Raw genomic sequence first — 10205 nt, 5'->3', positions numbered from 1 at the left:
CCCCACCCGGCTCCTTCCTACTCCTGCAGCGCGGACATGTACCAGGACCAGTCGGCAGGGGGTTACCTGGCGACGTCCACCTGCGCCGTGTCCTACCACCCGCCTCCGTCCTACAACACTGCGCCCAAACCCACAGCTGACGGCGCCGCGCTGCTCTCCATCATGCCTGAGTACGGAGGCTTCTACCAGCAGAGCTGCCAGAGAGACATCCAGGCGGCTTTCCCGGAGAGGAAATCCCTCCCGTACCCGCTGGACTCCCTCAGGGTGCCCCCCCCTCTCACGCCTCTCAACACCATCAGGAACTTTACGCTCGGTGCGCCCTCGCCGGCCTCCGAAGGTCCGATGGCCGCCGCCTTCCCCGGCCACCAGAACCTCCCCCTCAGGCCCATCTTGAGACCCAGGAAGTACCCGAACCGGCCGAGCAAGACGCCCGTGCACCAGAGGCCCTACCCGTGCCCGGCGGAGAGCTGCGACCGGAGGTTCTCCCGGTCGGACGAGCTGAGCCGGCACCTGCGCATCCACACGGGCCACAAACCCTTCCAGTGCCGCATCTGCATGAGGAACTTCAGCCGCAGCGACCACCTCACCACCCACATCCGCACGCACACCGGGGAGAAGCCCTTCTCCTGCGACCAGTGCGGGAGGAAGTTCGCCCGGAGCGACGAGAGGAGGAGGCACATGAAGATCCACCTGCGGCAGAAGGAGAAGAAGTCCTCCACGTCCTAATCCTGCACCGCGCGCGCACCACCCGATGCTGCTGAATGTAAACTCTCTCAGTATGAACGTGAACTGTATTTGGGCTCCCGCCAGCAGAGCCCAGACTTTATCCTGTAGTTTACTGTTCTCAGAAAAAGAGGAAGAAATGTGTTTGGAAGCCATAAGTTCAAAATCAGGGAGAAGCAGAAGTCATGGTGTGTCATTATTTATCACTGTAACTCAAACATAGTTCCTCGGTCATGAGTCAGAGGTCCACATTATTAACAGAAATGTTTCCCACACAATCAGAGCTGGATGTTTGGGTCTTAAATTCACTGAAATGTGAAGGGAGTTTGGTTTCAGAGTCAGCTGCCAGTTCTCTTTAAAACACAGTGGGTTGCAGAATAAGTGCTGCAGCCTACTTTAGGGATTCTCAGGGATTTCAATGCAAAGAGGAGACGGAGCTGCTGCAGGTCGACTGAGTCTGAGTGATGTGGGCGGTTTGGTTTCAGCTGCAGCTAAAAAAAGAAAAACAAAAGAAAAAGTCACACTGATATCTGAGGGGATTTTTGGACCCTCGCATGTGCATTGAGTTTCTTTTCCTCCAAACTCACAATCTTCAAGATCAAAAACACTAGATTCACATGAAGAACTACAAGACTTTCTCTTCAGCGTTTTGGTTTGGAAATGTCATTGAGGATCTTCAGTATCTGTCAAATCTTATTTAATGTGAGTGAGCTGGATCTTTACATCCTGTCCTCCTCCGCCGAGCTGATGAAACATTATAGATACGGACTTATATTCAAGATTAAAGACGTTTTGCAGGTTTTATAAGAGACAAATGTACAGTCAGTGTTTTGTCTGAATCTCATTAATGATGTTTAAAGTTTTTCTTCCTGGTTTGTTTTTTACACTGCAGCTGTTTTAACATGTGGCCCTGCAGCGCGGCTCCACCTGCTACACAATATCTGAAGAGTAATTCAAAGGACAGGAGGGAGGTTTGATGCCAAAGTGATGTCACAGCGCCCCCAAGAGATGCTGTGACATCACGAATTAGGGCGGAGCTAAGGTGGGGAAACTCAGAGAAAACTTCATTGGCTATACATGCAGCAAAATGAAGCCTTTTTTTAAAAAAAATCTGGTTTTGTATGAATTAAAAAGGTGTTTCCACGCCTGATGGAGAGCTCATCAGTTCCTACAGCGTCACACGCATCATGTGACTGTGGCCTGATCATGTGACAGAGTTTTTTATTGGTGTTCGCACAGACCTGCACTACTTGTAAAGATCTGACCAGCATTTCTACCTGATGAATGTGCGATAAAGAGACGGAGAGAAAGAGAGAGATAGAGTCACTGGACAAATGAAAGTTGTGTTTTTGTGTTTTATAATTTTTATGCAAACAAGTCGAGCACTAAAGCTTTTATTCTGAAGGACTGATGCTTCTTGTCGATGCAAATAAATGTTTTGTTGAGTTCACTGTCTGCTTTTTATTTTGGGTCAGTTTAGTACCTGCTGTTAAGTTGATGATACAATCTCACATGAATGTCTATTATCTTCTGGAGCTTTTGATCTTATCACATGATCTTCAACAGAAGATGCAGTTTGTACAGTTGTCCTGAAATAAGATGTTCAAATGTAATAATTTAGATTAAGCAGCAGTAGCTAACTTTACTTTCTTACCTTCTGAGTTTCTGAATCACATTGTGTCTAATATCTACAGACGGGCCGTAATGTTAGCTTCTGCCTTTAGCCTTTAGTTACACTTGAGCTTACTAGCTAGTTCCTAACTTTAGGTTACAGCTTGTCATTTCATCACCGATATAAAACATCATATATGATCTAATGGTACAAACTCTGGAGCTCAGTCACGAGCAGTGAGACGATGGAGGATTAGAAATGTTTTGACATCAATATAAAGTTTATTATTTCATGTTAAATCTCTGTGTGTCGGGTAATTGAACAATATTAAAATCTATGTACCGAAGGCTCGGTAATCGTATTAGCAGTGGTGGAAAGTAATTAAGTACATTTACTCTAAGTACTGTACTTTAGTATAATTTAAAAGTACTTGAGTATTTCCATTTTATGGTACTTTATACTTCCACTTCCCCACATTTGAGAGGTAAATATTGTCCCCTCCTCCAGTATATTTACTCTGACAGTTGCAGCAGCTGTTTTCTCAGGTTTGGGCGTCTTAGTTCCGCTGAAAGTGAATTCAATTATATTTTTAGAGAATAATGTTCCTGTGGATTTCCCCAGGCTCAGTGTGACTGTGAAGGTAGCTGATGGTTTTCTTTTCTCTGAACTTGGCCGACCACCATCACCGTCTCACTCTGTTGTTTCCTTCTTAGTTTTTAATGGGTCACGATGCCGCCAACCACTGCCTGCTGGACTGAAACTACTGGCTACCATGCTAACGCTAATGCTAACTTCTGTGTTGCGTTCATTAGCTTGAGGTGTCTTCAGAAACTGGACAGAATCAATGTTTTGAGTCGCTCCTTGATTAACTATTTTTTTTGAGGTCAAGCTAAAGCCAATGAAACTCATTACTTCCTGCAGATGTTTCACAATAAAAGCCAAACGTCATCGAAAGGCGGATCATCATCAGTCCCTCTGAGCCGCTGATGGGCTTCTGATGTGAAACAGATGCAGTGTTTCAGTGTGAACATGGAGGAGCAGGGAAACATGATCCAAATATAAAACAATTACATAAGATAAACAGAGGCCCTGAGGGTTTCTGATGCGTCCGTATGAAACTGAGACGCGTTTTAAAATCTGCAAATACACAGATTCAGATTTGGGTTTAAAGGCGTCACTGTGCTTCAGATAAACTACAATCTGCAGATGCTGGAGCAGTGATTGGAAAATGAAAAGTTTTATTGACATACAAAGAAAGGTTCAGAGCAGCAGCTCGATTCAAACACATCACGTCAAAGAGGTGAAGCTGCTTCCCTGAACCTTTTCTCTTTTTGTAATTTTAACAGCAGCTCATCGTCACGAAAGAATCAGGTGCATTTAGGCAAAAATAAACAGCACATTTTATATGAACAAACAGAAACTCTTCATTACAGGCAGAAACACATGGACACAGCTACTGACTCTGGACTCGGGCCTGATTTAGACCTGCTCAGTCCACATCCCCACAGTGATACGACAGACAGAACATTTAGTCTTATTCACTGCTCTCATGGAAAATTTTAAGTTTTTTTCCCCCCTTAATTTCTGAATTCAAAGTGTCTGAAAGGATTTCAGTTCTGCCACACTAATATAAATGCTTTACTTTCATGCTAGTTGCAGATTACGCATCATTTGTCAGTAGTGCATATAAGAAACCTCCAACATGAAGCACGATGCTGCTTTGTTTGTAAGTATTTGTTCAGCAGCTTCAGTCTGAGCTGCAAAGAATCACAATGTTCACTATATAAACTTTATTAGAAAGCCAACCCTCAAATTCCCCCAGAAACATCTTCATGAAGACTGACTGCAGCCGCGCCGAAGAGTGAAAGGACAAGGGTCAAAGTTTGTGCTAAGAAGCTGAATGTAGTGCACGTTTCAAACAATCAGTCAGCGATTGAAACCACAAACACAATCCTGAGGATCAGACTTTTCTCAGACAAGAAGAAGCTCGTCTACAGTTTGAAGAGTCGTCGTCACGGCGCCGGGAAAACCTGCAGTTTGTAGATATTTCTCAGTCTTCAAAAGAGACCTGAAGATTCACACAGTTTCTGCATCCGACAAACAAACGCCACAAAAGCCTGAAGCAGGAAGACGATTAAAACACATGGACACAGTCCCCCTCCTCCCCCTCCTCCCCGGGCAACTTCCACAGAGGCAACTTAGCTCGGGTCAACTCAGCTTAAAGGACAGATTTGGTTCTAATGCTGCATTCAAGGTGCAGTCAGGAGTCTGCAGGATTATAACCCCAGACTGTGTGTGTCAGTGTTTTCATGCAGTGCAGACCTCGTGCAATAGCTGATATGTCCGATAACTTTGAAGGCAACTGTTAGTATAGGTACACATTTTAAATAAATACCATGAGCTATTTCCCAGCAGCAACTCGCTCCCTCAGACCGAAGGTCATGCGATATCAAAAGCTGAAAATTAGTGCATTAAGAGTTAAAGTTTTACTGTGTGATGCTGTTGAGGTTCAGAAATCTTGCACAAATTTCCAAAACTTGAGGCAATGACTTCGAACAAGATGCAAAGCAGCAAATTCAGACTTCCCGACTTCTCTCGAACGCAGCACTAGCCCCCTGCACATCATCAATTTGTCATTTCTTGGCATTACTCCTGCAAAAAATACCTTTCAGGGTCTTATTTTAGCCTCCTGCTCACGTCACTCCGATCTCCAATTTTGGTGATTTTCAGATTTTGACCCTGTGAGCTGGTGGATGACTCCTGCTCCTGATTGGACGACAAACTTCTCCCACATGGTCTGGGGGTATTTTAGAAATCGCTGCCCTCACCAGCGACATATGAGATAAGACAACAGCGCCGACATGAGAAAATTAAAGTTTAAGGACCAAATACATCATGAAAATGTGATTTAAGTCTTTTTCTGAGAGTCAGACACAAATATGTGAAAGTTCTCACTTAGTGTCTCTATAACAGAGAAGCTGTCAGAGCTCAGCAGGGTGATGAGGGGAAAGTCCTGACTATAGAAACAGAGGGATCACAGGACAAACAGGATGTTAAATGTTGCCTGGGGCTCCCATTTTTTGCCCAACTGAAATGGAAACTTGAGTTATTGTGTTTCACCTTAACAACACCTGACAGTGACGTCACCTGGCGCTGTGCTGTACACCTGTTCTGCAAAGTTACATTCCCGGTCATGAATAAAGCCCAGAGTTGACCCTTTAATTTCTAAGATTTAGAGACCAAACCGTGTCCAACCCTCGTGCCACTACAGGGGCAATAAACCTCACACCTGCCCGGGAAAACAAGACATTTTGCGAATGCAGGTCAGTCAGGTGGATCAGAGGGAGACCTCCGGGCCCGGGTACGGCTCCCCTCCGCACCAGAAATCCGGAGGTTGTGAGATCTCCATGAGCCAGACCTCCTTCTCCTTCTGCTCCTTGTGCTCCGGGTCTTTCCCCTCCGCGTCTGTCAGGACCCGGTAGTAGTGACAGTCTCTGCCGTCGTCCGGGTCGTACGGCGGGGCCAAAATGTCCATGAACGCCGTCGGTCCGTCCACGGCGTCGATCTGGTGGAGGTTGTCCCGGTCGGGCGAGAGCACGCACGGGCCGCTCTCCTCCGTGTACTCCCCCGTGGAGCGGAGCACGGAGCGCCGCAGAGCGCCCAGCTGGGCCGCGGGGAGCGGAGGCGCCGCCTGCGTGCCGCCGGCCGGCCGCTCCAGCCGGTCGAAGCAGCTGATCCTGACCTTGCCGTACATGACTTTGAGCACGCCGTGCATCCCCGGGTGGTCGTGCAGCGGGATGGAGGCGCCGCTTTTCAGCAGAAACACCCCCATGCTGAACTGGTCCGTCTCGCAGATGTGCATGTAGGTGACCGGGGGCGCGCCGTGGTGGTACGGGACCGCAGGGAGCACGCCGCCGGGCGAGCTGTCGTCGGCTCTCCGCGGGACGAGCTTCAGGTCCGCGGCTCGTACTTCCGTCATCAGGCTCTTCAGTTTGCTCTGGTTCTCCAGGAAAGATTTACCCGCGTCCTCACCGACCCGGGGCGGGCTCCTGAAGGTGACGAGAGCCTGCCGAGCTATTCTCTGGACGATGGAGGTCATGTCGCTGTCATCGGGCATCATACCGAAGCGAGGAACGCGCTGCCCGGTCTCCGCTTGCTGCTCGTTAGCGGTAGCTCGTTCGCTAGCGCCAAAGATCGTCTGTGAGAATGATGACTCACTCCGCAGGCATTCTTCCCCGTCGGATTTTGTACAATCATCTCATTGAGTCTGAGTGCACAAGAGATGTGTACGAATATAAACAAACAAACAAACAAACTGGGTTGTTTCCAGGAAATTTATCATGGTCTATTTTATTCTTAGCTCATGAGATGAAGTGTAAATCTTCCTTGTTTTATGGAGCGGGCAGGACCAGGCGCCCCAAGGGGTCAAAGAGCATCTGTGTGAAATTACTGTTTATATTTCTTGTTGTAATGTCAATAAAACGACAACAAAGAGATGTAAAACCAAAACGACACACATAAGACTCCACAGACACAAAACATCTGCGAAGAGACATAAAATCAACAAACACACACAAAAACAGAACAAGTGACAACAAATGTAAAATGATAACAAAGAGACACAATGAGTAAAAAAGAGATGAAAAACGACTATAAATAGACTCAAAACAACAACAACAAACGGATGCAAAATGACTAAAAATAAACTAAAAACAACCACACAAAATTACTAAAAATAGTCTAGCTCATGGGGGCCCTTTAACATGCTGGTGCCCAGGGATTTATTATAATATATTCAAATACACGGTGTAACAGAATAATATATGAGTATCTAGAAATGAAAAAAATCTATATTTTAAATTTTATTTTATTAAAAACAAATTGCATACATCAAGTATCTGAAGTGGAGTTATCTTGGTGTTTTTATAACATTGTGGTCGCACGAGATGAGGACAGAGTGGAACCTCCTCTCTTTTTGCCTGTCTTCGGTCAGCCTAACACCGCGTTCATTGGCCGCACTTAGCGGTCTGTTTTCTGCTCCCTCACGTGCTCATTCATTCGTTTGTGTGCTTTTCTTTTTTTTCTTTTTTTTTTTTGCTAATGAACACGTGAAGGCTCGCGCGTAGAAAAACGACACAACCGCTAAATGACGAAGTGAAGGTGAAGAGGAGAGTTTCAGTCAGGAGCTCAGTCGGTCAGTCTTCTCGACTGCACTTCACCATTTTTGATTAACTGTCAAACACGTCCGCACCAGACGGCACTTTACAGTTTACACCTCGTGCATTGTGGGATATGTAGTCAGCGCGGCCATCACTGATGCGCTCGGTAGCACAAAACAAAGGTTAATCGAAACTGTAACAAAATGGAGCGGTGACCATTGTCGCGGTCATTCATAAGATCATAACGCTCCTCCTCTGAAGTAACGCTTTCATTTTAAATCTAAATAACCGCCAAGAAGACGCACTACAATACCCAGCATGCCACAGAATATTTAACTTTGAGTGGTCTTAGCCCCCAGTGATTACTCAAACAGCCATCACATGTAATGTCTCAGCTGCACGAACAGAAGGGGAAACCCAACATGATAATAATAGAAAAAAAAAAAGATAATAATAAAATAAATAAATAAATAAAAAAACAATGATGAAAAATTAAAAGTAAAAATACAATAGATGCAAAATGACAACAAAAAAAAGCTGTTAAAGGGCTGTTTACTACAAAATGCTGATTCTCTGATTGATCTATCAGACTGTCGGTGTCGGTGTCAGTGATTCTCCATGCACACTGCAGCCCTATAGCAAACACACAACAAACAAACAAAGCTGTGCTGCAGCAACACACAAACATTAAACTTCCAAGAAATAAAATAATATAGTAAAGTATAATAATTGACCATGTTTATGGTCAGTGCTATCATCCAGCTCTCTTTATACACCCATGAACTGAGGGCGTCATGGAGTAATGAACAGGGAAGTTGGCTTCATTTAATTTATTCCCACATTTGCAATGATGTCAAGATGCAAACAAATACAGTTAAAATTCAAAAGAAGACAATAGTCAGTGATTCAGACAAATAAATTAAACTTAATTAATAAATAAATAAAAAACTAAGAAAAATAAACGTAGGAAAAATAAACAAAAATAAAAATGTGTATTTTCCACCTCTAAAAAGGTTGGGTGAGATTTCAGACAGACTCAGCTTCGCTTTTTGTTTTTCCTTAATTTGATACAAGGAATGGTTCTGAAAACTACAGTTCCCATGAGCCACTGCAGCTCAAGTGTTTGAGCATATTCAGAAAGCTTTGTTGCTGCGAGCTGCTGAAACAACCAAAAATCTGAAAGTTAATTGAATCAAGTGTAACTTCACCAAACCATTAACAGCAGAACCTGAAGGCCTCTTACTGCAAAGCTTTCTGGGACTCGTAGTTGACTTCTCTGATCGTGGACATCGTCTTTATCCATCACAGATTGAGTCTCAGCTGTTTTGGGGTCAGAAGGTAATGTGACAGCCTTTCCCTCTCTCTGATCCAGCTGCAGGGTCAGTAAAACGAAACACTGATCGAACATTAAACTGAGATTTTTGAAGCCTGCACAACATCAACAGTGACTCATGCCTGTGACTCACTTGTTGTGGCATCCATGTTTGACATTTCATTATAGAGATGTGGGCAGTTAATTTGGACCGTCTTTCTACTGGGAAACACCCACCCACACACTAATAAAAAGAGAGATGACAGCCTACTTTATGGAGAGAGACGATTGTTTATCGTCCTATTAACAGATTTATTGGTGTTTATTGTTGAGGTTGCAGGAGACAGAAACAGGAAGCAGTGGGAAGGAGAGGACGGTTCAGACCTGGTGTTTTGTTTCCAGATCAGTGACCTCTACTGATCAAATTTTACCTCCTTTCTTCTCGGCTGATTCAGCAAAACATCCACCAAACACGACCTCACCTCGGCTACAAATGTCAAAGCCGACATGTCTGCTGGAGGTTTGCTGGTCTTTAAACACACCGAAAAGTTAGATATCCATCAGCTGGGCGGAACTGACTTGTACAAAGTGTTGTCGTAGCCGAGGTCGTAGGTTTCCATACGGACGGTAGGGACACGACCCAACCAATAGTTGAGTGAACTCGTTCGCACTATGTTTGGTGTGAAGTCATATTAGATCATTCCAATGTGCCTGCCAAGAGGCCACGTCTCCAAGGCAACCGATTTAGGCATGCTAGCATATGATTGGCTGAAAGGGCAGGGGCTGAAAAGGCTAACGTCATATGAGAATATCACAGTTGTACCTAACGTCACCAGAAAAATGTCAACTGATGTTATTTAACCATGTTAGCTAGTGTTAACTAGCAAGCTAACTGTGGCTTCAGTCTTATGTAGGCTAGCAGTGAGGCTGCTAGCAGGAATAAAGATAAAATGGTGGATATATGAAAGTATGAGTTGAGTTTCTGTCGAGAAATCCCATGAAAATGTCGCCATGAATGAATGATTTTGTGGTAGGTCTAGAGAAGCTAATGAGGAAACTCTTTCAGGGTTTAAAATGATAGTGTGATTAAATATATGTAATTATGGATTAATTTGAAATTACTGACTTACATCTACCATAACCATAGGCTCTGAGCCTCTCTTCTGATTGGCTGATCCAATAAAAATAAAGCAGATTTCAGGTAAAAACACTCAGAAACCAAATCCTGCAAGGTTTGGATGGTGGGTCCAGGTGGGCGGGGCTTGGTGACTGCTTTGTTGTGACATCACAAAGTTCCAGAAGTCCTGACGGCTGGTTTTAAGGCTCAGTTTCTGAATACAGGCTGTGTGCATTTCTCTGTGGACTGAGGCTTTGATACTTTCACAGTATTAATATAGAA

General features: G+C 44.6%; 1 protein-coding gene and 1 pseudogene across 2 annotated transcripts in view; one reads left to right on the top strand and one right to left on the bottom strand.

Moving 5' to 3' along the window:
* Window positions 1-2173, top strand: part of LOC111653562 (early growth response protein 2b-like) — a 3136-nt pseudogene extending 963 nt beyond the window's left edge. The window contains exon 2 of the transcript XR_015437127.1: window positions 1-2173. This exon is cut by the window's left edge and continues 369 nt beyond it. The product of XR_015437127.1 is annotated as an early growth response protein 2b-like (transcript).
* A 1538-nt stretch (window positions 2174-3711) lies between these two features.
* On the bottom strand, window positions 3712-6561 carry adob (2-aminoethanethiol (cysteamine) dioxygenase b). The gene has a single exon (XM_023404170.2). It carries the CDS (start codon window positions 6453-6455, stop codon window positions 5673-5675), a length of 783 nt encoding a protein of 260 aa, XP_023259938.1. The 5' UTR covers window positions 6456-6561; the 3' UTR covers window positions 3712-5672.
* Window positions 6562-10205: the final 3644 nt, after the last annotated feature.

The sequence above is a fragment of the Seriola lalandi genome, unplaced genomic scaffold (genome assembly GCF_002814215.2).
Source record: "Seriola lalandi dorsalis isolate HSWRI2012SDOR001 ecotype SW California unplaced genomic scaffold, Sedor1 jcf7180002054225, whole genome shotgun sequence".
In the NCBI taxonomy this organism is placed as follows: domain Eukaryota; kingdom Metazoa; phylum Chordata; class Actinopteri; order Carangiformes; family Carangidae; genus Seriola; species Seriola lalandi.
Note: the sequence above shows the minus strand (reverse complement) of the source record. Positions and strands in the feature narration are given on the sequence as shown.